This window comes from Aulonocara sp. 'chitande type north' Nkhata Bay, linkage group LG18, assembly GCF_057382095.1.
Source record: "Aulonocara sp. 'chitande type north' Nkhata Bay isolate Kocher_YH1m ecotype deep benthic linkage group LG18, A_spYH_male_GT1.1, whole genome shotgun sequence".
NCBI lineage: Eukaryota > Metazoa > Chordata > Actinopteri > Cichliformes > Cichlidae > Aulonocara > Aulonocara sp. 'chitande type north' Nkhata Bay.
This window is the reverse complement of record NC_141361.1, coordinates 35898177-35925594: the sequence shown is the minus strand read 5'-3', so window position 1 is coordinate 35925594 and position 27418 is coordinate 35898177. Positions and strand designations below refer to the sequence as shown.

Below are 27418 nucleotides of genomic sequence, written 5' to 3'. Positions count from 1 at the left end.
GTCTGAAGCAGTGGCGGTCCTAGCCCCTGGGCGAAGACTCCCTCTGGCGCCCCCCCCCCCCCACACACACACACACCCACCACCACCACACACACACACAGGATTGTACATTAACATAGAACTTTTGTCAGAACCATACTGAATTTCACAAGAGAAACATACAGATGTGAAGAGAGAGAGAGAGTAAACAGCTACCAAACAGCCATCATAATTCGTCATACAATGAGAACAGGACAAATCAACAATTGACAATGGACAACTGTACCCTCAAACACACAATAATAACATGGACTGAACCACCACTCACAACCACTAGCACTTTATATAGCCTCTGTAGGAATTATATCTCACTTATCTTAACTGCACTACTGTATAGCTCTGTGTAAATAATCATTCTGTACATTCGATAATTTTTAATCCTACAACTGTTTACAACTTGCATAGTTCCCATTTCTGTATAGCTGTATATCTCAGATTTCTGTAAAGTTATTTATTTCATATTCTGTATAGTTTTTCATATTTATATCCTGTACATAGCTTGTACTCACTACAGCCTGTACATACTTATAGTTATAGAATATTCACAACATACCTCATACCGTGTACATTATAACATACCATAATAGACCCATTTCTGTAATATACTTACATATCTATATTATTGCTAATATATATTGTAATATATCTATATCACTAAAGCACTTCTGGATGGATGCAAACTGCATTTCGTTGCCCTGTACCTGTGCATGTGCAATGACAATAAAGTTGAATTCTATTCTATTCTATTCTAATTAATATTAAAATCTGTAACATAATGTATTTGGAGTTTAGTCTGTTATTGTTAATATTTTTACCATTTCTTCTTGGAGCAACTGTAACCCACATAATTTCCTTAGGGATTAATAAAGTATTCTGATTCTGATTGTTTCAGGATGACCTGCCATTATCCAATGACACATCTGCTTACCTGTATCTTTTGCCCGTTTCTCCTCCTCCTCTTTTCTCTTTTTTCTAAACTGAGGACCTGATGGCGTTGAACCCAGGATTCAAATCACGAATACATAATGGCCTTGAATTTACAACATTATGAATGAAATGTGCTCTATTTGGAAGCAGCAGGTCTCCCTCCCCTTTCCACGGGTTGTGTGTGAGACTTTAAATCATCAAAATATAAAATATAAATTTTAAATTGTTATTGATCCCTTTACCTCTAGTCCTAAAGTGTATATTTATTTTCTTACTGTTCTTATATTTATTGTTTGTTTACTTGCACTGATGTAACTGGAGCTTCGTCGTCTCGTCTAGCCAGTGTTGGGAAGGTTACTTTTAAAATGTATTCCATTACAGAATACATGCCCTAAAATGTATTCTGTAACGTATTCCGTTACGTTACTCAATGAGAGTAACATATTCTGAATACTTTGGATTACTTAACATATTATCATGCATTTTACAACTACATGAATGTACTATTGCTGTGTGATTTATTACTGTTACTGAAGGTCCGCGGCTCCGAACCGTAGTAAAGGGACCTCTGACTAATACGGGTTCGTGTCGGGCTCGTAGCCGAAAAATAGCTTTACTTTGTTGTGTGGGTCAACTCTGCTTGCGAGAGACAGAGAGAGGCGTTGAAAGACTGCTCCAACGGAACTTATTGTTTCGGAGGAAAACACGAACACAGTGTACAGTCGAGTTTTAATAGCTTACTTACAACTGGGCTCGTCACCTCTCTGGGGACATCTCAGGCCCTCCAAGGTTTGGAGGCCTATCTCCCCCCACCACCACTTCCCCTGCCAGTGGCGGACTCCCTCAGGTATCGGTGCGTTGGTGGTTCTTTGTGTGTGGGGGTGGGCGTCCGGGTACACACCGGCTCACTCCTTGGCGGCCGCTTATTGGGGCTCGCTCAGGCCACTTCGGAGGTGGGGTGCCCCCGGCCTCTCGGCCTGGGGCTCGGTCACTCAGGCACAGCTGGCTGCCGGCGGAGCTCACGGGCGCGTCACTGCAACTCCCCCTGGCTTCTGCTCCGCGGCTGCTGAGTGAGCCCTCATCTGGGACTCTCCTCAGCTCTTTCTGGGACAGTGGCGCGGCTGCCCCTCTGTTGGTCTTCCTTGGTCTCTTGTGTTCTGGGGGCCTCTGGATGTCTGGAGTTTTGATCTCCTCCATACCTGCTTCATACCCTGGAGGACGGGGCTGTGGCCCCCCCACACTCCCTAGCAGATCGTTACATGGAGAAACCTTTGGAATGCAAGCATGCTGATCCACACAGGTATGCACACAGGTGTACACACGGGTATTCACAGACGCGGACTACAGCTTTCTTGGCTGCTGCCTCAAAGCACATTGTGCGCTGTCTATCTTGCGTGCTGCACAATATCGTTTATTATTTAGTATCTACTGATATCTACTGCTAGCTAGTTTATTGTGATGGTGCCGTTTTTTTTACTATGTTGCTCTTTGTTGTTTGCTTTCTCTTCTGTTTTTTTTCTCCATACAGGTGACCCAGGTGTTTTTATTTTTTTATTTTTTTATTTCTTCCCCCCTTCTCACCGTCTCTTCTCCCCTTTGGTTTTCTTTCTCTCCCTGTAACTCCCTCCAAGTTGAAAAACGAACACAAGGCGTTCTTGATTTACTGGCATTTATTGCACACGGGCGCCACCAACGATGCCACCAGAGATGCCGTAACGATGCCGTGAGAACTGTACAACAACATAAAATAATCAATTTCCGCCGTACATTGTTCTCATAGAGAATAAACAATAAGGTACATCATTAAACAACACAAATGCTTACAATTTACCTTCACAAAATGCTAACATATACACGTGGTTACCATAAACTCGCTCGCTCTATCACAAACAAACATCTTATTTTCTATCACAACATATACAAATTGCATACCTCATTGGCCGCATTAACTTGCAGGGGTTAAATGAAACGCTTCTTGTAGTGTCACTCTTTCCCATAGTCGAACGCTCCGTTGCATACGTCTACATGTTTCTACCACCACCAGAGAGAGACGAAAAGCATGCTGCGCTCTACCGAGTGTGGCGTGTAACTGAAAATATTGTCACCCCAAACAACAGACTAAACATTGGTTCCACCCCGGAAACATTCTGTAACCCTTGTAAATGTATTTCCAGCCAACAACATACATTACATCACACACATATATTAACAATAAAGTATTTCACTTATTCATTGTAACTTGAACCATAAAATTGTCTTAAATTGCATAACTGCTGCTGACGGCAGCCACACTCCCACCAAATCATTAATGATTTTTCAACTGAACCTCGTTGTAAAGGCAAGTGTATACAGTCCCTTAGTCACATAGATCACAGAGACAAGAATTCTGAACTATTCAGCTTCAAGTAGGGTAACTGTTTTGTGGATAGGTCTTTCAAGATACACTGGCTTGTTAACTCTTTTTCCTTGGTCATCCAATGTCGCATCACTGATTAGCAGCTCGAGTTTCCTAATGATTCCATCCTCACTAGGGTACACCTTGGTTACCTTGGCCAACTTCCACTCATTTCTGGGTAGACTATTGTCCATCAGCACCACAATGTCGTTGATCTTAGCATTTCTCCGTGCCTTGTACCATTTTCCTCTCTGCTGAAGATTCAGCAAGTATTCCCCTTTCCATCTGGTCCAGAATTCATTAGCCAGGTTCCTTAAATCCAATAGCCAAGACTCCCACCGTGGTTTGAGCTCTTCTGACAGTGGTTCATCCCATCCAACCTTGTCTTGACACATCTGTTGGAGTATTTGCTTTCCAACCAGAACAAATGGTGCCACAAAGCCGAGAGGGTCATAGATGGATGCCACAGTTGATAAGACTCCTCTTCTGGAAAGTGGGCGTTCATCCACAATCACTCTGAAATGGAACTGGTCTGCAACAATGCACCATTTGATTCCCAGAGCTCTCTCAATTTGGGACTCACCAAGAACCAAGTTGCGGTTTCGTACTGAATCTGCACGTTCACTCTCTGGAATGGATGCAAGTACCTCATGATCGTTAGAAATGAATTTGTGAATTCGCAGTTTGCCAGCACTGCAGAGTTGCCTTGCTTCCTTTACTAACTTAATGGCTTCATCCTTGGTTGCGACACTTGTGAGCCCATCGTCCACGTAAAAGTTTCGTTCAATGAACTGAATGGTCGTTTCACTGTAGTGACCATGTCCTTGGGCAGCAACATGTTTCAACCCAAAGTTTGCACAACCAGGGGAAGAGGCAGCTCCAAATAGATGCACTCGCATGCGATAGACTGATGGTTGAGCCTGGAAGTTTCCATCGTCCCACCAGAGAAATCTCAAGTAGTCCTGGTCCTCTGCTTTGACGTGAAACTGATGGAACATACGCTCGATATCGCACATTATGGCAACTTGTCCCTTGCGAAAGCGACAGAGAACACCTATCAGGCTGTTCGTTAATTCTGGTCCGGTAAGAAGGTGATCATTTAGTGACACGCCTTCAAATCTTGCTGAGCAGTCGAATACAACCCGTATTTTTCCTGGCTTGTGTGGGTGATACACCCCGTGATGAGGAATGTACCACACAGGACTGTTGTTAATTTCTCCTCTTGGGACCTTTTCTGCATCCCCATTTGTTATGATTTCACTCATAAAGGTCGTGTAGTCCCTTTGATATTGTTTGTTCTTTTCAAATCTTCCTTTCAAACATCGAAGCCTATGGACTGCACACGTCTTATTGTCTGGAAGATTTGGTCGATCTTTCTTGAAGGGGAGCGGCATTTCACAGTGACCATCCGCCTTGATTTTGATTCCTTCTTCCATGATGGTTAGGAAACGCAAGTCTTCCTGAGATAGATTAGCATCCTCTACTCTTCTCTCACTGAAGTCAGACTCAAGCATCCTCAGCACATCTGGCGGTGAAATGAACTCCTTGACTTGGGTTCGACATATATATTTCACTTCGTTTGTGAGCTTCTTAGATGTCTGGAGGTGAGGTTTCACTGACTTCATGACAATCTTGTGACTGCTTCCTATAGCATCACCATAGTCGACACATGGGCTAACACAACCGACTATGCTCCATCCAAGATCTGTCCTTTGAGCAAATGGCTCATTGTCTTTACCTGGGACGACCTCTCGGGGCAGCAAAGCCTGTGGACAGTTGTATCCTATGAGAAGCCCTACATCGCACTCAATCAATGGAGCGATCTCCTCTGCAAGATGCTCTAGGTGTGTCCAAGCTCTTGCCGTTCTTGGTGTAGGAATGTGACTTAGATTGGCAGGGATGAACTCTCTTGAATAGGTTACAGGGAGAGAAATCTTCTTTGATGAATAGAAACCTCTCACCTGCAGTCCAACTAACCTTTGACTCGGGATGATTGTATTTCTGGATGAAAGTGTGGAGAGTTTTAACTGCACAGCCTCCCCTTTCATTTCCAGAGCTTCTGCCTTATCTTGCATAATGAATGTGGTATCGCTTTGGTTGTCAAGTAGTGCATATACAAGAATTTCATTCTCTGGGTTACTTGATGTAGATAGCCAAACTGGGACAACCGTAGAGGAGTACATGCTGTCCATACCTTGCACTACTCTGTTTGACATGGCTTCATTTGATGGTTCAGGAGTATGTTTGCTCTCTGTTCCTTCCGTTGACTTAGCATATTTCGAGTTTTTTACACTCTCCCCATGCTCATCACTGCCTTTCTCTCTTCTGGTTGCTCTTTCACGGTCTTCATGTAAACATGTTGGGTGTTTTTCCTTACATGTCTCACAAAGACTCCTTCTTTTGCAGGTCCTTGAGAGATGTCCTGGTTGTAAACATCCAAAGCACAACTTCCTTGTCTGAATAAACTTAACGCGTTCCTCAACTGGTCTTTCCCTGAACTTCCAGCATGTCTGTATGCCATGATTGCATCTTTCACAAAAAGTGCATTTCTTACGTTCTGCATTCTCTTCAGAGTTGCTCGCAAGCACCTTTGCACCAATGTTTCGTGCCTTTGTTATCTTTACCTTTTCACCATCATTAAACTTCAGGGCATGAAGAGAAGTCACTGGGTTGCAAGCTATTTTTGCTTCCTTTGTGATGAATTCCACGAACTGACTGAAAGTAGGAAACACATTACAAGTTTCTTCTACCTCGGTCACCTTCCTGTTCCAACTGGCCACCAGCCAATCTGGCAGTTTTGTTAGAAGTTTTTGATTTTCATCACAGTCGTTCAATACTTCCAGACCCTTAATCTGGGACATTGCAGCCTGGCAGCCTCTAAGGAAGTCTGAAAAATCCCTCAGCTCAACACTGTCTTTGGGTCCGATTTTGGGCCATGCGGCAAGCTTATCCTTGAAAGCTTTAGCTATCACAAATGAACTTCCAAACCTTTCTTCCAGGATGTCCCATGCTGAGTTGTAAGCTGTATCCGTTCCTAATAGGAAGTAGCTTTCAATGGCCTTTTTTGCAGGTCCGCCAACATATTTACGAAGGTAATAGACTCTTTCCCCTACTGGAATGTTTTTCCTACCTATCAGGGTTTGAAATGACATCTTCCAATCGCTATACCTTAGTGGATCACCCATGAAGATAGATGGTTCAGGTGTTGGGAGACGGCTTACATTAATAGACTCTGCTATTGCTTCAGCGAGGACTGTGATACTATCTGCTTGGTGTATCACGGGATGCTCACGTGGACTCCTTACAACTCCTGGAGATCTATGTTGTTGAGCTGCGTGGTTATGAAGTAACTCTGTTATTTCCTCATCCGAGCTTATGTCTTGTTCATAAACTTGGAGTCGTGCCTTCGCCGCACTTAGCTCCTTAACAGTCTGTAAGCGCTCTATTTGTCTGCGTTTCTCTTCCAGTGCTTTCTTTCTTGCCACATTTTCTTCCTCTTGTAATGCAATCTTCTTTCGATTTTCTTCTTCAAGACTTTCAAGTTCTTGTTGCTCACATTCTATCTCTTGCAGGACCTTTAGTGCAGCTTGTGTAGCAGCTAGCTCTGCTACGGCCTCTTGTCTCTTAATGGAGGAAAGGCTTGACTTTTGTGACTTTATGCTGGAACTGCTTGCAGAGCTTAGACTTCTTTGAGAGCCCTTACTTGTGCCTTGAGAAGCTGAAGATGAAAACACTGAACTAGACTCAGGCCAGACTAAATCCTCTATCTGAACGTCTTCGTTATCTTTATTCTGAAGGTAAGTGGTTGCATTGTCCAAGATTATTTTGGATACCGCGTCACAGGTGTCTGCCCTACGACGGATCTCACTGTCTGGGGAAGCACATTTGCGCAAATCTTCATATGCGTGTTTCACATCTGCTGATGCACAACTTAACTTACACATCAAATCCTTCACAACCTCAACAGAGGGGGCTCCCTTTATCATTTTCTTAGCTTGCTTGGCGTTTGCTTTCCATTTATCATAAGTTGTAGTGAAACGATGCTGAAGTTTTTTTGACTTATCATCATGCAGTTGCTGAGCCTTTTCAGTAAGCTTTCGAGGTCTTTGACTTCTTCGTGGCTCTTCTTCACATGACTGCTGTACATTTGTGGCACTACTATCCTCAAGTAAGTCGCCGTTCTTAGTTTCATATTCAGTTGTTTGATCCATTCTGCGATGTTTACTTATTACTTGGCACAAAATAAATTCTAGCTATACCTTTAACAGACATGCGGTTTAACAACAGACCAGCTCAATTGCCTGAAATATTAATAGCTACAAGCTTAACCTTGTCTTTAGGTGAACTTGTCCAAAACATCAAGAATGGATAATACCTTCAAGATTTTACAACACCTTAAACCTTAATAAAATATCTGAATGAATACCATCTTGAGTCGTATAAATATGGTGAACTTTGTTCCTAAACCAACAACACATACGACGCAGCACTTAATTCTACAACACTTCTAGCATCCAAATAACACGAATAGGTAAAATGACTTCACCTATAAAAAATCTTATTAGACAGAACCATGAACTTAGAAAGGAGATATGCAGAGCACCAGATTACTTTCAGTTCTTACAGTGTTCCGTTAAACAGTCGTCAAAGTTGACCCACTTCTTAACATTTAACTTGTTTTAAATGCATCACTTAAAGGATCGTCCATGTAAACTTCAACTGTTTGCTGCTTAGGTTAACTGGCGTATGCATAGTCTTATCTGTCTGATGCTAGCGTGCGATGAATTTCTTCTTGCTCAGTGGATGACGACACCGCTACTCGTCTCCTCGCCTCATGCCGAGCAGACTGAGTTCTCACTGTAACTCCCTCCAAGTTGAAAAACGAACACAAGGCGTTCTTGATTTACTGGCATTTATTGCACACGGGCGCCACCAACGATGCCACCAGAGATGCCGTAACGATGCCGTGAGAACTGTACAACAACATAAAATAATCAATTTCCGCCGTACATTGTTCTCATAGAGAATAAACAATAAGGTACATCATTAAACAACACAAATGCTTACAATTTACCTTCACAAAATGCTAACATATACACGTGGTTACCATAAACTCGCTCGCTCTATCACAAACAAACATCTTATTTTCTATCACAACATATACAAATTGCATACCTCATTGGCCGCATTAACTTGCAGGGGTTAAATGAAACGCTTCTTGTAGTGTCACTCTTTCCCATAGTCGAACGCTCCGTTGCATACGTCTACATGTTTCTACCACCACCAGAGAGAGACGAAAAGCATGCTGCGCTCTACCGAGTGTGGCGTGTAACTGAAAATATTGTCACCCCAAACAACAGACTAAACATTGGTTCCACCCCGGAAACATTCTGTAACCCTTGTAAATGTATTTCCAGCCAACAACATACATTACATCACACACATATATTAACAATAAAGTATTTCACTTATTCATTGTAACTTGAACCATAAAATTGTCTTAAATTGCATAACTGCTGCTGACGGCAGCCACACTCCCTCTCTTTCTTTCATTCTTTCTCCCTGTCCTGTCCCGTGTGTAGCAACTGAAAATGAAATAAATTCATAATTATAATAAAGGTCAATCAAATGGACCAATATGGCAAGGCCATGATGATCCACTTGGTAAAATAAATCCGCTTGGCATCTTTCTTGGCCTTAAGACAACAATTCTGATGGCTAAAGATCCAAACGGGACACACACAAGTAAAAAAAAACAAAAAAACAACAACAACTGGGCTCGTCAGGCTCTCTTCTTGGCTGCAGTGGTTATTATTATGTTTACATGCTTCCAGCTCCCGTTTTTGCTCGATGACAACTCGTACTTTTCGACTCTCCTTTTTCTCCCACCTCGCGTTCACAGACACATAACGAGTATGGCAGTCCATTCTCCCTGCAGCACGGACTACACTGCCCATGATGCTACATTCTGCATTCTGCTTATTAGCTTAGCACAACAACAACAAAAAAGGCGTTCTCTCACCCAGGAAACACGCAGAGTGAGAGCGTCACCCTGTAACCATGGCAACCGCAACGCTGCCGCCTGGAACTACTGTCAAACAAAACCGAAACAGTCCTGACCTGCCACAATATGAAACAGGAAAGTACCGCCGTGTACTCCATTTATTTCAACAAAGTAACTGTTGTCGCGGACCACTGGAGGGCTCCACTCACACCCAGTTCTCAGGAAGTGTTGTTGCTGTGTTTTGGAGGGAAACGTATTCAGTTGTGTGGTGATGAGTAATAAACCAGCAGTGTTAATCGAGAGCTCTCATGTCGTCTGTGTTTACCTCCACATTGGTGACCCCTGACTCGAACATGCTGCAGTCCGATGGTGGCACTGACTCCGCTCTGGATGCATCAGCAGCCGCCAGCCCCCTGCCTCCGGCTGCAGCTACGTTTGCTGTAGCGCTCGAGCTGCCGGACTTTTGGCTTCACGATCCAACGTCGTGGTTCGTGCACGTGGAGGCTCAGTTCGCCCTTCGTGGCATCTCGGCTGACGACACGAAATATCACCATGTGGTGGCTTCTTTCGACCCTCTAGCCATCCGTCGTGCATTGACTCTCCTCCGGGACCCACCCACCCAAGGGAAGTACGCCGCCCTTAAGGAGCTGCTTCTTCGGCGCTATGCCCTCTCCGACGCAGAGCGAGCAACTTAAAGAAGTCCAGACGCTTTTCTTTGCAAGCTCCTTTGACTACGAAGGATTATCGCTCCCTGGCTGAGGACGCAGATCGTATTCTCCTGGCTACCCGCACTTTCCACGATCTCGACCTGGTTCCAGCCTCGCCGGCGGTGCCTTCCACTTCCCCGCTGACCTGCCCAGACGTATCCGATCCTTCGCTGACGGCAAAGATCGCGGCACAGCGACGCCACGGACGGGACCTCTGTTTCTACCATCAGCGTTTTGGCGCTAGAACGTGCCGCTGCCAGCTGCCTTGCACTTTTCCGACCCTGGGACACGGGCCCCGTCAGCGCGCTGTAGCGGCCACGACCGCTGGCGACAAAGAAAAACTGCTCTTCATAGAAGAAAAACTGCTCTTCATAGAAGACTTGCGCTCTGGGAGACGTTTCCTGGTCGACTCCGGCTCACAGAAGAGCCTCCTTGCCCCGTCAGGAGCCGACAGTTTAGCAGTGGGCTGCGGACCGCAGCTTATTGCGGCTAATGACTCTCCCATCGCAACGTTCGGGGAAAGGTTCGTGACTGTTTATTTTCATGGTCAGGATTTCCAATGGACCTTTGTTGTTGCCGCTAGCTCTGTACCTATTTTGGGCGCCGATTTTCTTTGTGCCCACGGTCTGCTGGTCGATGTCGCTAACAGATGCTTAATCGATGCCCTGTCTTTTTATTCAATACCCTGTTTCACTCGTGCCATCGAGCCCCTGAATCGGGCTAATTTAGTGACTTCAGGGAATGTTTTTCAGCGTTTGCTCTTGGAGTTCCCTTCACTGACTGTTCCTAATTTCTCGAACACGGCAATGAAGCATGGGGTTGAACATTATATACCGACGGTCGGTCCCCCGGTGTTTGCACGCGTGCGCTGCCTCGACCCCGCGAAACTCTCCGTCGCTCGGGAAGAGTTTGCTGCAATGGAGCGCCTCGGCATAGTGCAGCGCTCGAATAGTGCCTGGGCTTCTCCGCTACACATGGTGCCCAAGTCAGACGGTCAGTGGCAGCCGTGTGGGGATTTTCGCCGTTTGAATAATGTCACGGAGAACAACCGTTACCCCATTCCCCACATCCAGGATTTTTCCGCCCACCTCGTCGGCACCTCGATTTTTTCTAAAATTGACTTGGTGCGGGGGTATCACCAGGTTCCCGTGCCCGCCGAAGATGTCCCCAAAACTGCCGTTATTACCCCTTTCGGCCTGTTTGAATTTTTACGCATGCCATTCGGCCTGAAAGGCGCCGCCCAGACTTTTCAGCGGTTGATGGACTCTGTCTTGCGCGGGCTGCCTTTCGTCTTTGTGTACCTTGACGATATATTGGTGGCCAGCTGTTCTGAGAGTCAGCACGCGTCCCATCTACATCAGGTTTTCCAGCGCTTGGCGGCACACAGCCTGATCGTCAACCCCTCCAAGTGCCAGTTCGGCTTGCCGGTTCTGGATTTCTTGGGCCACCGCATTTCTGCTGATGGTGTGGTTCTGTTGCCAGACAAGGTTCGGGCTGTCTCGGCTTTTCCGCGTCCCGCGTCCATTAAAGCGCTGCAGAAGTTCTTGGGGATGGTCAATTTCTACAACCGCTTTCTCCCCAGAGCTGCGCACCTGCTGCAGCCTCTCTTGCTGCCTTGAAGGGTAAAAGAGCTAAGGACCCGATTGATTGGCTCCCTGAACGCATCCAGGCATTTTCTGGGGCCAAGACCGCGCTGGCTAACGCCGCCCTGCTGGCTCACGCCGCCCTGCTGGCTCACCCGTTTCCGTCAGCGGAGATTGCGTTGACCTCCGACGTGTTGGACGTGGCGTGGGCGCAGTGTTAGAACAGCGGGTCTCCGGTGTCTGGCAACCGCTCGCTTTTTTTAGTCGCACGCTTAGGGACAGTGAGCGCAAATATAGCGTTTTTGACAGGGAGTTGCTGGCCCTGCACCTCGCGACGCGGCATTTTCGTTTTTTTCTCGAGGGTTGGAGCTTCACCGTGTACGTCGATCATAAACCCTTGACATTTGCGATGTCCAAGGTCTCTGATCCGTGGAGCGGGCGCCAGCAGCGCCAGTTGGCAGCCATTTCCGAGTTCACAATTGACATTCAGCAGGTGGCTGGTAAGTCCAACTGCGTTGACTGTCTATCCCGCGTGCTGGTTTCTCCCGTTTATGTTGGCATAGACTTTGAGACTATGGCCGCTGACCAACAGGCCGACCCGGACGTCCTTGCCCTTCGGTCTGCGCAAACAGACCTGTGTGGAACGGCGGGCCTAGCCTGCTCTGTGACGTTTCCACCAGCCGTCCACGCCCTGTAGTTCCCCTTTCGTGGCGTCGTCGCGTTTTCGACTCCGTACACGCCCTCTCTCATCCAGGTGTCCGGGCCTCGGTCAAGCTGGTCAGCTCTATGTTTGTTTGGCCGGGCCTTCGTAAATCGGTGAAAGACTGGGCTGCCGCGTGCATCCCATGCCAACGTGCTAAGATCCATAGGCACACACAGGCGCCGCTCGAATCCTTCCGCGTTCCAGGGAGGCGTTTTGATCATGTACATGTGGATCTGGTTGGTCCTCTGCCGCAGTCACAAGGTTTCACGCACCTTTTGACTGTAGTGGACCGCACAACCCGCTGGCCCGAGGCAGTGCCTCTGGCATCCACTACAGCAGCAGCAGTGGCCAGGGCATTTTTGTCAACGTGGGTTTCGCGTTTCGCGCCGACATCACCTCAGACAGGGGCCCCCAGTTCGTTTCCGAGCTTTGGTCTGCCATGGCTGACGGCCTGGGGGTCAAGGTCCACCGGACCACTGCGTACCACCCGCAGGCCAACGGGATGTGCGAACGTTTCCACCGGTTATGTGTGGCGGACCACTGGAGGGCTCCACTCACACCCAGTTCTCAGGAAGTGTTGTTGCTGTGTTTTGGAGGGAAAAGTATTCAGTTGTGTGGTGATGAGTAATAAACCAGCAGTGTTAATCGAGAGCTCTCGTGTCGTCTGTGTTTACCTCCACACTGTATTCTAAATACCACCTTTTTAAACGGTACATGTAACGGAATACAGTTACTCATATTTTGTATTTTAAATACGTAACGGCGGTACACGTATTCCGTTACTCCCCAACACTGTGTCTCTCTATATACTGGACTGTAGCGGAGATGACAATAAAGTTTTTTTTGACTTCAGCAGCGAGCAGGCGCACCGAGGAAAAACATCGGTGCAAATTATAAGTCTGTATCATAATGTCTGCTGTTTCTGTGTTTGTTGTTTTGTTTTTATTTTGTTTTATTTTGCCAGTTGGTTATTAGACGCCGCCCCTCTCCTCCCTGTGCCGCAAGCATATAAGCTGTGGGGCATGGCCACATATCCACATCCACAACTCCACAACTGGGGGGGGAGGTGTCAGTATGGATTATGTAATGGAGTAATATTATTTATTAGTGATTGAAGAACACAGAAAAAGAACAACCATAGGTTTCTCTTCAGCACTGTAGCCAGGATGACAAAAGGTTTGAGCTCTGTTGAACCAACCTTTAACCTTAACTAATAATGAGTTCATGAAAAAATTACCCATAACCATCTCACAGACGTAACACTGTGTACAGCTGCTTTAATACCATTGATATTTATTTACACTTTTTTTCTACAATTGATCTTCCTGAGTTAACTTCAGTAATTACTTCCTCCAAACCATCAACGTGTTACACCCCATTCCTACAAGACTGCTCAAAGAATTAATTAATGTTCCAATCTTAAATAGGGTCAACCTATCTCTATTAATCAAATAGGTAACATAGGCCTTCAAACTGGCAGTAATAAAAACCATTACTTAAAAAGCCATTACCTTTACACAGTGGTCTTAGCTAATTATAGGCCAATCTCCAACCTTCCTTTCACATCAAAAATTCTTGAAAGAGTAGTTTTCAAACAGCTAGCAGATCATCTGCAGAGGAATGGTTTATTTGAAGAGCTTCTGTCAGGTTTCAGAGCTCATCACAGCACAGAAACAGCTTTAGTGAAGGTTACAATTGATCTTCTTATGGCCTCTGACAGTGGACTCATCTCTGTGCTTGTCCTGCTAGACCTCAGTGCAGCGTTCGATACTGTCGACCATAATATGTCAACGTGATTAGAGCATGCTGTCAGTATTAAAGGCACCTCACTGCAGTGGTTTGAATCATATCTGTCTAATAGACTCTAATTTGTTCATGTAAATGGAGAGTACTCTTAACACACTAAGGTTAATTGTGGAATTACAATGGTTTCCTAACTAGGACCAGTTTTGTTTCTGTTATACATGCTTCCTTTAGGCAGTATCATTAGAAGGAATAGGATACAGTTTCACTGCTATGCATCTGATACCCAACTTTATCTGTCCATGAAGCCTGATAACACGCACGAAATGCAGCAATGTCTTAAAGACATAAATTACCTCAAATTTTCTGCTTTTAAATTCAGATAAAGTTGTAGTTTTTGTACTCCACACTAACAGTCTTAGAAATACAGTATCTAACCAGATGTTAACTTTGAGTAGCATTAACTTGGCCTCCAGTAACACTACGAAGAATCTTTGATCAGAATATGCACATATTAAAAAAATACGTAGGACTGCTTTCTTCAATTTTATCATCTTATCCATTCTTTCACCCTTAAAATAATCTCTAAACTTTTAACCTCTCATTCGCTTCCAACTTTTTTTCTTTTGCTTTTCCTTCTTTTTTTCTTTCTTAACCAAGTCCTATTTTGGTAGTCTCTTTTTTGTTTTCTTTGGTATAAATATAAATAACCTTTAAGTGAGTGTAATTGCAACCCAAAGATTTTGATCTCCATGAGAGCCCTTCTCTATCGTTCTTTTGTTTCTTTGTTTAAAGTTTTAGCTCAGTGGTATTTTAGAATGTGTATCTAGATACCACTGTTATCTTTAAACTAGACATTATGCATTGCATGTTTAAAGACTACTCTGTCAGAAGAGAGCATCCTTAGCATATGACTTCTACTGTGAGTGTGTGTCTATTTGTGTGGTCTCCTTGCTTTCAGGCGTTTAGAACAAGTCATTCAAAGTGGTACAGAACACACACACACTAACGCATTCACTCAGTTTGGCAAGTCTGTAGTGTATGTGTATGGGCGTCTTTCTTCTGCATCCTGCTCAGTGGTCACTTACCACACACACTCCACCACCACATCAACATGATGGTTATATAACTTTTGATGTCATCTCCACTGATGTTCCACTGAGTTTTAGTGGAATATTCCTGCTCAGAATTTATGCATTTGAAATCAGCTTGGACTTAATGTCATTCACTTATCTTTAACGTTTTTCAAACAATTTTTTTTTCTAAATTTCATTTCTTTCTTGTTACAACTTTGCTGTGCACACACATACTTTTTCAGCTGGTAAGACTGTAGAGCAGAGATAAAGAGCTGGCTGAAATGAACCAGATTGGAAGAACAGCGGCAGTGAGCAGTGCATCACCCTGTTTGTACCCATGTGTGTTTCTCTAACATGTAGCAGGTCTGATGTGTGTCCCGAGCATTTCCAGTTTGAAGTTCAACAGCATCTGGCCCAGGGTTTATTTTCCATCCTGTGTTCCTTCCAGTGGCTCTGCTGCTTCCAGGAAAATTTAATCATACCTCACAAATAATGCCCACAACAGGATACAGAGGCACACAGAGAAGGAGAAAAGTGAGTCAATGACACTGAAAAACGTTTGAATCGTTTTATTATAAATGTACAAACTCCTAGTTAAGCAGTCAAAATTCTTGCCCTTGTCCTATTTTGGTTGTAAAAAAAAAAAATACCCAGACAAGTTAAAAATTATTTTACCACTTCTATCAACAATGGGAAATACATTAAAAGGACAAACAATAAAAATTTTATCACAAAGAAAATAACAGGCAATTACTTCAATACAAAATCTGAAAAAAAAAATCACTGGTTATACTGGTTACATGGGGCATATCATATGCAAATCTGCTTTCATTAAGCAAAGAATTTGAAAAGCTGTATTTGCTGTATTTGAGGCTGATTTGTGTAATTTTGACTCTGTGTAGATTAAAGAAAGTTCAAAATAAATTTAAACTTGTTGACCTATTTCTTGTTTTTTTTCTCTTTTAAGTCATTAAAGATGTATGTTGTACAATCATTCCACTCTGTAAAAAGAGCAGTTCAAAGACATCTTGAAAAGCCCCAAATTACCATAACATTCATGGTCATTATGAGTAAATATAAACCTCTGCCCAACTTACAGTCCCTTACTGTTTCCACATCCACTATAACCAAAACAATTGTTGCTTCTGATAAATCATTTTGCCCAGAAAAGGTTATAAGACCATTTCCAAACAAAATGAAGTCACTCTACGGTGAGAAAGATTATTGATGTGGAAAATATTCAAGACATTTGCCAATTGTCCCAGAAGTTAACATCCCAGCAATTCCCCCTAAGGTCAGATCATACAGTGCTCAGAGAAATTGCAACCAAAGAGCTACATCTCAGAATCTACAAGCCCTAATTAGTATGTTAAATGTTACAGTTCATGACAGTGAAATAAGAAAACAATTGAACTAGTATGGATTGTTTGAAACACTGCTGCCAGGAAAAAGTATCTTCTTCTTCATGTCACCCAAGATACAATACAATTCTGCTTTTCTTGTCTGCAAGTGCTGTGTCCGACAGTTACTGACTTAAGTGCGTGCACATCAGAGCAGCAACCCAGTGACCACACAGTGTTTAATTTATCCACAGTCTTTTCGAAACAAAACACAGACGGAATATCTGTTCAGTTTTCATATTTCTTCCATCCTCGGCTTTGTTTTGACTCACTGGACAAACTAAATTGCCAAATATTCATCTAACCATCTGCCCATTATTCTAAATAAGCAAAAATGACATCATACATCATCTGATGACCATTATCCCATGAGTACAGTTTCTTGTCCAGTGGACAATAAGCCAGCTGGGAGTTATGTGCATGCATGTTTGTGAATGCCAGGCTTGGCACTGTGTGCGTAAGCGTGTGAGTGTCAAATGCGTAGGTCACGTTTGCATAGCGACGCTCCATACTATCCACTGCATAAAGCACACCACATACCAAGAAGCTGTTACCGTAACGACCTCTTCTGAGACCTGTGCGAAAGGTCTGTATTGGCTGAAGGTCTCGAGGGTGGAGGTGGATTAGCAGGATAACTTCCTGGTGGAAGCCCTCTGTGTCCAAAGCAGGGTAAAGCAGCCACAGGCCGGACTCATCTACCGCAAACTCAACCTGCAAAATACACAAGCTCAAGTTTGTATGACTTTTGCATCTTAAAATAATTTTAGACTGCAATCTTTCAGGTTGTTGTTTTGGTTTTAGAACCTAGAATTTTACTGATCTATTCATTCCCACTGCAGTTATTCATCTGCAGCAGGCAGCTGTTTACATACTGTTCTTAGCTCTCCAGACAGCAGATTAAGGTAGATTAAGGTAGTCCTTGCTGGTGGAGATCAAAAACAGATTTGGAGAATCTTTAAAGAGATTTTAAAGAGTTTAAAGAGAGCCTGACTGGCTGACTTTTCTTTCTAACTACAGTTGAGGCCAAAATTATTAGCCCCCCAGGAATTTTGGAACATTTTGCTAAACTTTTGCCCAACGTTTGCAGCATTGATGAAACTTGATACATTCAAACATTCACCAGTGCGATTTAGTAGCTTTCAGTACATTTTGTAATATAAAATACCTTTTTAGGTTTGCTTCATATGAAATATAATAAAAAATGGGGAGGTCAAAAATATTAGCCCCATGTGAATGTTTGCTTTCAAAACACCTAGAGTAATTAACCAGTCAGCTTTGAAACCACATCTGTGCAGTCAACTGGCTTCCTAACAACATTCAATTGGCATAAAAAGGGTTCAAGGAACAGGGCATGAGAAGAACTACTGTTACTGGCCATGCCAAAGATAAAGGAAATAATTCTGGAGCTCAGAAAAAAAGATAGTAGAGGCTCATGATAAGGGGGAAGGCTACATGCCATTTCCAAGCAATTCACAGTGTCTAGAACTGCTGTATGTTGCATCATTGCCAAGTCCAAGGAGACAAATTCTGTAAGAAACAAACCTGGCCGTGGCCGTAAGTTCAAGATTTCAAGAACCCTGGAGACGAAAATAGACACAGATGTCAGCAAGGAACACCTGCCAAGATGATTGTTACTGACCTGGCTTCTTCTGGAGTTGATGTTTCAAAGAACACAGTTGTGACGGCTATTTATCATGGTGAACTTCAGGGGCATCATCCCAGAAGAACACTTTTACTCAAAGAGCTGCACATCACAGTCCGACTGAGGTTTGCCAATGAACATTTGTAAGGTAAAGATCAGTTTTGGAAGTGCTTTGATCTGATGAGACTAAACTGGAACTGTTTCAGCACATAGTTGTTGCTTATGTTTGGCAAAGAAAGGCACAGGCCTTCAACCCCAGGAACACAGTTGGGAACATCCTGCTGTGAGGCTGTTTTCAGGCACAGGGAGCCTTGTTTGGTTGCATGGCATCATGAAAAAATAAATTATGTTGACATTTTGAAAGAGAAAATGCAGAAATCCGCTCATAGTCTAGGCTTAGGTTGTCGCTGGGTCTTCCAACAAGGCAATGACCCAAAGCATACATCAACATTAGTCCAACAGTTCCTCAAGGGTACCAAAACCAAGATCCTGGAGTGGCCCGCACAGAGCACAGACCTCAATCCTATTGAGAATCTGTGGCAAGTGCTCCAAGTGAATGTCCATGCTTGGAAACCATTCAATTTGGATGAGCTAGAACAATTTGCAATGGAGGAATGGGCCAAAATCCCTCAGAAGACCTGTGCAAACCTAGTAATGACCTACTCTAAGAAATTGTTGTCAGTTGTGGCTCAGAAAGGGTACAGTATATGACTATTAATGGCCATGGGGCTAATAATTTTGGATGTCTCATTTTTGCCCTTTCTTGTTTTAATTTGGTGTATCAATAAAATATCCTAATTAACCTTAGTGGACATTGTTGTTTTGGAAACAGATACACTATACAAAACAGAGACTTGTGGTTAATGGTCATTTTCACACTAAAATCGCACACACACATATAAACATCCACATTCCAACATATACACATCCACATTCCAATGTATGGAACATACACCCACTGATGTATATAAATAAAGACCAGGGCAGTGGCAGAGCGCGAGTGCCTGAGCCCTCACTCCCGTGCGGGTGCTCTGTGACTGCCCTTGCTGCAAGTAAAACTGTGTGTTTCTCCTCTCTGATTCTCAGCTGAAGAAGTGTCTTAGAATACATCTCTTGACAGAAACAAACCACAAAAGTGATCAGTTTAGTAATTTATAATGTTCCCACACATAATTTTAATGATGCTTGAAAGACTTCTAAATGTTCTTGTTTAAATCATTATGGAGTACTTCTTGGGCCGTTATTTAAAAATGAAAGTAATGAGTCTTACTTCAGTCTGTGTCTTGTGAATTTGCTCCTCCAGTAAAGCATCGTGCAGTGTGGTCCACGCAGCCACATATCTGTGCCTCAGGTCATATCTGATAACGTCCCTGCTGAAGGCTCGATTATAGTAGAAAGCTCCATTAAACACAACATGGCCTGTTCCAGTGAAACTGTAAGGTAGCTTGTATGAATTACTTGTCTGACCTGAACAGGAAGGACACACAGAAAATAGATATGCACAACCTTAATGATCATCAAACTAAGATATGTCCATCATGTAGAGAAAATATTTTACTGCAACTGATTGATTGATTGATTGATTGATTGATTGATTGATTGATTGATTGATTGATTGATCATACTTTATTCATCCCGAGGGAAATTGGGTTAATAAACATTGCAACGATTTTTACCTTAATTAATAACAGTATTTCAAATGGTTAAAAATTTATTTTGTTTTCTAATAACACTAATGTTGAGACTAGATTATTTTTGTTTATAATGTTATGCAATAAATCAGACTGTATTTTATATTTCATATTTGGTTTCACAATTATCCTCTCATTTGTACTGTCTTATAATTAAAAGACCCGCCTCCACACCCTTTAAAAAACAAACTTGTTTCCAGGCTGTGGATGATCTTTGTCTTTGTCAAGAAATTTTTTAAAACTATTTCAGCTTTTTAGAAACATCTTGGTTTCAAGCATCCAATGAAGAACAACAAATATGATTTTTGTCAAAGCCTTGTGATTAAGTAATCGTCATTAGGATATTGAGCTAAGTAATTGTCATTGTAAAATTTCCCCAAATTGAGAAGCCTTATTTTCTAAGGCAGAAAATCCCTGCAATATCCAGGAGAAGACAAATATTACATGCTCGTGCATCAAAATGATGTTCAGGCTAACTTTTCATCCAGATGCAAAGGCGAAGGCAGTTTTACATCACTGCAAAGGGACAGCTATGGTAGATGAATGCCCTTTCCTGAGCCTGGTTCTGCTGGAGGCCCCTTCTTGTTAAAATGGTGTTCTTCCTTCCCACCGTCACCAAATACTAGCTCATAATGAGCCGTATGCTCATCAGGGTTCTCTCTAATAGTGTCTATTACATGGGCCTTTCCTTACAATATGAAGCACTTGGAACAACTGTTGTTATCTACTGGCACTACACAAATAACCATTAATTTAAACTATTTTTACGTACTTTATGAAACCTCATTTAAAATGAAATTGGCAACCAAGATTTAGAGGATTAAATATAAAGATCATTTGATTGTTAAGTATCTAAACTTTAACTCCTAGACCTGGTAATATTGAAACACAGGTGCTAAAATGAATTTCACAAGTGTATAGCATTTTACCATACTCGTGTTCAGCTTGAAGGACCTGATTCTAATCCATGAATATTTTTCTAACACATCCATTGTGTGTGAAATATTGTTTCCTGTTTTTCTGGTTTTTTACTTTTACGGATCTTCATGTCACTGTTTGTTCTGTCGTTCAAATATGAAATGCATTTGTCAGTGGAATCTGTTCTGATTGCTAAAACATTGATAGAACTTTTATGAGATTAATTAGGGTACCTGACACTGTTTGAGATTAGAAGATAATTTTTTTCACAAACACAAACCTCTGTACCTAATTTGAAGGTGTCCATGTCTCGGAACTCCAGTAGGTTGTTGCCATAGTGACCACTAGTGAGGTAGATGACGTTCCCATGACCACGAGCATCTCTCATCCAGGCTCCATCACTAAGGCCATAAGTATTTTTCTGGACCGGTTCAGAGATGCTGGCTACTGTGTCCTTACACACTCCTGTAAAAATACACATTAGGTGTCAGTAAGGATACACCTACTACCAGATGAGGTATTACAATACGCCGATCAGCCAAAATGCTATAATTACACCTTTCTAGTAATTATTTTGTCTGTCTAATATCTATAAGACTAAACAGTTATGTTGAAAAGGGAAACTATTGATAGAGACCAAGACCACATTTTTTTTATCAGGCTGGGAAGCTGAAACTGAAGGCATTTTAACACAGGATTTTGTGAGATCTCCCTCAAGTGGCCACTGGAGCCCTGGAGGTTACCATTTCATTTTTATGAAATAATCAACATTATTAGCTTCATATGGAAATGAATAGGTTCATTAGTCTTACTCTACCTGGCTTTTTGGTAACCACTGGTTGGTCAGCGGGGCTCTCTGTCCAGCTGAGGCGGCTTTTGGTTCTTGAATGAGGCGCTGAGGTGGGAGCTGCACCAATAGGTGGAGTGATATTGGTGTCTGAGGGTGAAGTGGTATACTGGCTGACAGGCGCAGTGGGGTGAATAGCAGTTCTGGTAGTTAAGGATTTTTGGGTAGTTGCCGTTGGGTTTGGAGTTGTTGTGGAGGAGCGAACTGGTTGGGTTGCAGTTATGGTTTGTTGGCTGGTAGATGGGGGAGCTGTTGGTGGATGGGATGGTGAAGATCTGGTCAAAGGTATGTCTTTGAGGTCTGGCTTTATGGTAGTTTTTGAAGGCCTGTTAGGTGGCAGCTGCTCAGACACCTGAAAATCCACTGATGATTTTGTGGTTACAGAAGCTACAAGACAAGATAAAAGAAGAAAGGGCCTTTCTCTGTAATTTTTAAAATAAATTTTACCTTTGATTAAATTAAAAAAGCCTTTAGCACATAACTTGAAAGCATTGATTTTACAGATCAATGCAATAGACTTACTGTTCTGTGCTTTGCCTTTCTTATCCTCCTTGTAGCTCTCTTCCTCTGCCTTGTAAAAGGTCACACCCCTGATGACAACAGTGTTTTTGTCTTTCATTTGCTGCTTTGGCTCTGTCTTCTCTTTGATCGGCTTTCGTGTTTCTGTCTGATTCCTGATTGGGTTCTGTTCCTCCACACCATCTTGCTGGTGGTTTGTCTTCAGCTGGCTGTCATAATTCTTCTGTAAGAGAAAATTCAGTCTCGTTTATAATGAAGAGGGACTATCTATGCATGATAGCAATCTTCTAGAAGAGTGCACAGCATAAAATCAGACAAGAGTTTGTCTTGACTTGTGATCTGTTAAGATGCAGATTTTCACAAGGTTTTTACCTGCTTGTGGGCGTAGGGAGCTGCTCCACTTTTAACTCTTGAGCGCTCATCATTCAGTTTCTTTTTTTTCGGCTGGATCTTTTTTTCTTTATCCTTTTCCCTCGCTCTTTCCTTTACACGTTCTTTCTCTCTCATTCTTTCAGTCAAATTTTGTGTGAATGCCTTGAGTTCAGAAAAAGACACATGCAGGGTCAACCAACTATTTCAGGTGACATCACTTTGCACTTAGTCTGGACTCTGTGAATATACAAATATATATTTTTAGAAGTCTGGATATTCAATTCAATTTTATTTATACAGCGCCAAATCACAACAGTCAAGACGACTATCTTACAATCAAGACGACTATCTTACAATCTATTATTGTAAGGTAGACCCTACAATAATAAATACAGAGAAAAACCCAACAATCATAGGACCCCATATGAGCAAGCACTTTAGCGACAGTGGGAAGGAAAAACTCCCTTTTAACAGGAAGAAACCTCCGGCAGAACCAGGCTCATGGAGGGGCGGGGCCATCTGCTGCCACTGGTTGGGGAGAGAGAAGTAAGACAGGATAAAAAGCATGCTGTGGAAGAGGGCCAGTGATTAATAACAGGTATGATTCAGTGCGGAGAGGTCTATTAAAACATAGTGAGTGAGAAAGGTGACTGAAGAAGAAATACTTAATGCATCATGGGAATCCACCAGCAGCCTACACCTATTGCAGCATAACTAAAGGAGGATTCAGGGTCACCTAATCCAGCCCTAACTATATGCATATCAAAAAGGAAAGTTTTAAGCCTAATCTTAAAAGTGGAGAGAGTGTGAGTATGAATGTTATCTGTCTCTCTGGTTCAGTCCTGTGTACCCTGCCTCTGACCCTAAACAAAATCACAGAAATATTTCTTTAATAGTAAAACTTCTATGGCTTAAAGACAATACCAACTATATATATTTTTTCAATTAATTGTAAAAATAAGCTATTCCAGTATTGCAGTACAGCCATCCATGTAGGGGTATCATATTTCAAGGAAATGTCCAACAATCATATTTCTGATATTTAAAAAAAAAATGAATACATTTTGTTGATTTTTGCGGCTCACAGACAACAAACTTTACAAGTGTAAGTGAGTGACGGGCATTTGCCATCCTTCTTTTCCAGTGAGCTACTTGCAGCATTATAGTACAATAGTAGTGACACAGTCAAATGTAAACGCAAAAGTAGCCAACGTGTTTTCCTTGGAAATTTTAAGTAAAGGGAAGTTGCAACAATGTCAAGAGTTTAGAGCACATAACTGGTATACTAGTATTGCCCTAAAGTATATGATATGGCACAGTTTAACATCCAAGCACAGTCAAAGAGCAAGCTGACAGAGGATATGAAGAAGCAAAAGTGTTTAGTTTTACTATTTGTTTGTGTTAGCAGGTCTGTCTACCTTTGCAAAGCTTCTGCATTAAAAATATATACATGCTCTACATAAGAGTATGTACTGTATACAAACTATCAGTTTTGATTTTTAATAGGTGATTTTTGGACAACATGTACTCACCTTCTCTATGTTGTCCACCCTGGTCAGTAGCTTGGTGGTAACAGAATGGAGCTTTAACAAGTCCATTCCATACAGAGAGACTTCCAACAAGTCAATGATAGTTGCCAGCTAAACAAAATCAAGAAATTGTTTTTTTTTAAATTATTATTAGTTAAACATCTTCCTGCTCAAAACTAACTTAACAGTGTATCATCAGTAACCAGAACACATGTATATGTTTCTACCTTGATGTCATCTTTGCTCGCTTCCTGTAGTTTTTTAAACCTGTACTCTCCCTCGCAGGGATTGACAGCGGAAGGTGGAGCCATGCACACACACTTCTTGCAGTCTGTTCCTTTGGTAATTGTCTCTACAGTGTAAAAATCCCGAGATGGTGATTTTAGGTCACTTTCATGGACATGGCTGCAGTCGGATCGCTTAATTGGTCGAACAACACAGCGACACACACAGTCGGACCCTGAAGACACTGTTTTTACTTTGTCGTAATCTCCCAGCAACTGAAACAGAGGCAGAAAGTTGTCTTTCTCAGTATATTTTTTCCACAATATAGGCCAGATAGCAGGAAACCTGAATAAATATTGAATGTAAAATTAATAGTATATTATACTATACTTATATTATAATTTATTTAGCAGAAATGCAGGAACTAAAATCAGAAAAAGAGTTGAAATGTCTGACGATATGCAGCTGCAACAGTGGTGAGCTGTGTGGAATGAAGACAGCTATAGGCATTTACAAACAGGCCCTCTTTGGTTTGGACCACTTACAGTTTGAGGATATTACATAACCAACCACCAGGGGGATGCAAACTTTTACCATAGTGTACACTCACACACACACACACACACACACACACACAGCTCTGGGCTTGATTTACCATGACAGTATGAGGTAAAAGGAAATTTCCCGTATAGTTAAACTTTTGGAATCGCTGTGTCAGAAACAACCCCTGAAATCCAACTCAAGATGGAAAACGAGAGGTTCAGGGTTCACTGTTTAAAGCAAAGTAAGTCCTAACAGCACAAGTGCTGTGGGATCTCATGTGGTTTTCCCTTGGTGAGGTAGATGGAAAGTTTTGCTGAGGTACTAACTGCTGTTACTCAGTTGAAGTCTCCTGGAAGAAGAATTAAGCAGGTCACAGGTCATGGATTGAAGTTTTAGTTTTTATAATTTGCATAAAAGAGCATGGCTTTGCAGAACTTTACTTCAGTTCAGTCAAATGTAAAAATAGGTCAAACAGCACATCATCTTGTGCTTTTAACTTTTAAAACGTTTTAAATTTGATAACTGCCTTAATTATTAAAACTAGGAATTTCTGTTCTCCCAACTCATTCGCAGTATGTGAATATACATAAACTTCTTTGTCAGTGTAGTTTAACATAGAATACAATTAATCATAAAAAGGCGCACATTATAGTTCACAAACCTGGCTTATTATATTCTCTTGGTTTTCCAGCTCGTCCTCCAGAGGCTCGACAGTGGGTTGGAACTGTGGAACTCTCCCCTGAGTGGCTTTCTCCGGGAACTGGTGACTACCCTCTGCTTTGCTTGTGGAGTTGGCATCTTTAATCGGCCTCAGCTCGTCGGTTTCAGCTAGCAGCATCTTCTCCCGAATGCTTCCGTCCACCGCCAGGCTTCTTACAGCACAGCAGAAAATCAGCAGTGAAAGTCCGCGCCACATTTCTGCACAGCAGCTAAGGATAAGAAGGACTCTGTATACAAACTAGTCTTTATCAGGTAGTTGTAGCCAAAAATTGCGGAGCAAGTACGAATGAATAAACACCCACGCATCAAACGGTGCAGTAAATTACTTCACTAGAAAGTAGGCTTATTGTCCGGGTAAAAACGAGTCCATAAAACGGTTTAGCTTGAAAAAAAAAGTACTCAAACTTAAAAAAGAAAGAAAGATCTCGTGTACTTGTTATTTTTTTTATGAAGACTCGTATTAAAATAATTGTTGTAAAAGAAACGAATTAAAAGCTAAAATAATAATAATAATTTTTAAAAAAAGGTTGCTTTAACTCGGGTCAGTGTGACGTGTCGCCGGTGAGCTGAATGGCACCGACGGACCTCAACACCGGCCCCAATCAGAACTGGACTAACTGCGCTCGAGCCTGAGCCTGAAGTGGGAGTGGGACAGATGGGCGGGGAGGGAGAGGGGAGAGAGAGAGAGCAGAAAGGCTCCAGGTTGAACACTTAACATTACACACAGCTTACTGCAGCTTGCCAGCCAATCAAAGTAGCCTAACTGGGCACTGCAAAGGTCCCGAGCGGTTTATCATGTCACAACTGTTTTTGCTTTACCAGTAAACCTCACGGTATGTTCACGTTTAATAAGGTTCCCATTAAAACCGATGTCAAACAATTTTCTTACTATTAATGTCTCGAAATATACTACAAGGTATTTAGTTTAACCAGAATATCTGAAAACGGATCCTGCTTATTGTAACAAAAACTATTAGAAATATAGAGACTTTTTTCAAATTATATTTTAATATTTATATAAAAATACGTCATATCGTATATGAAAAATTATACAAACAAGTTAAACTATTGTATCATTCCTAACTCTTTGTGTCTTTCATAAACACATGGCCATTAGAATGTCATCAAATATACACCCATCCGTTCACTTCCGCTTATCCATTTCAGGGTTGTGAGTTGGACTCACGAAAAGGCACTTTCGCTGTAGTAGGGAATTGTGCTTTTTGTGATTGTCTTCCATGTACATGCTGTTCAATGATGTTCATATTAAGTATGGACAAAATTCTAGGTCAGTGTTTGAAAAACTAACCCCTATGAGCCACAAACTCATAAGACTGCAAACAAACTCTAAGTGTTCTGTACAAAAACCCAGTTATAAAGTACACCAAAAGCTGAAAGTTATGTTTTGTTGTGTTAGCTAAATATTGTGGAAATCACAGTGCTCATTAAAATGTGTTTAGAATTTGCAAATTGATGATGATTTATCTAAAAAATCATGTTGTCGCCTACATAAGCTGCCTTCATAGGTTGACGGTATTGGAATTGATTAAACTGGTCCTGTGTTTACTCCTTGTCAGAGTGTGAATAGCCTAGCTCTGGCTGAGCATAGAAGCCCCACCCTGGCTGAGCATAGAAGCCCCACCTATTTGATTTAAAAGAGGAGGGGCTTAAAACAGCTTGTTTCAGACACTCTGCAACAAAGCCGGTAAAAGATGAAGAAGTTTATTTTTTAAAAGCTACTCCTTCACTGTCCAAGAATAAAGCCAAATTGAACTTTAAATAAACATAATACAAAATATAATCTTTAAGAGATTTAGTTAAATTTGCTATTATCT

General features: G+C 42.2%; 2 protein-coding genes and 1 pseudogene across 3 annotated transcripts; 1 reads left to right on the top strand and 2 right to left on the bottom strand.

The window, feature by feature from the left end:
• Positions 1-2592: 2592 nt before the first annotated feature.
• LOC147309088 (uncharacterized) lies at positions 2593-8879 on the bottom strand. 2 transcript variants are annotated; one of them, XR_015126178.1, is made up of 2 exons: positions 2899-8879; positions 2593-2696 (listed from the first exon to the last, which is right to left on the bottom strand). XR_015126178.1 is itself a non-coding variant. In XM_086272775.1 (2 exons), exon 2 carries the CDS (start codon positions 7570-7572, stop codon positions 3358-3360), a length of 4215 nt encoding a protein of 1404 aa, XP_086128901.1. In that variant the 5' UTR covers positions 7573-8334; positions 8537-8879; the 3' UTR covers positions 2593-3357. The 2 variants fall into 2 exon arrangements, 1 of the variants encoding a protein (XP_086128901.1); XM_086272775.1 differs by having other exon boundaries at positions 2593-8334; positions 8537-8879.
• Positions 8880-9718: 839 nt separating this feature from the next.
• LOC147309087 (uncharacterized) lies at positions 9719-11876 on the top strand (annotated as a pseudogene).
• Positions 11877-15731: 3855 nt separating this feature from the next.
• Positions 15732-26151, bottom strand: LOC147309086 (olfactomedin-like protein 2B). The gene is made up of 9 exons (XM_086272889.1): positions 25525-26151; positions 24323-24595; positions 24099-24206; positions 22567-22728; positions 22198-22417; positions 21646-22062; positions 21117-21293; positions 19490-19686; positions 15732-17288 (listed from the first exon to the last, which is right to left on the bottom strand). The coding sequence occupies exons 1-9, from the start codon at positions 25777-25779 to the stop codon at positions 16893-16895; spliced, it is 2205 nt and encodes a 734-aa protein (XP_086129015.1). The 5' UTR covers positions 25780-26151; the 3' UTR covers positions 15732-16892.
• Positions 26152-27418: the final 1267 nt, after the last annotated feature.

Bases quoted from the DNA above. Each gene is read 5' to 3' on its own strand.
- LOC147309088 (XM_086272775.1), bottom strand. From the start codon at position 7,572: ATGGATCAAACAACTGAATATGAAACTAAGAACGGCGACTTACTTGAG.
- LOC147309086 (XM_086272889.1), bottom strand. From the start codon at position 25,779: ATGTGGCGCGGACTTTCACTGCTGATTTTCTGCTGTGCTGTAAGAAGC. The intron at 24,207-24,322 runs GTAGAAACATAT...GATTTTGTTTAG, and splicing joins CGAGCAAAGATGACATCAAG to CTGGCAACTATCATTGACTT. The intron at 17,289-19,489 runs GTAAGACTCATT...TGTATTTTGCAG, and splicing joins TTCACAAGACACAGACTGAA to GTTGAGTTTGCGGTAGATGA.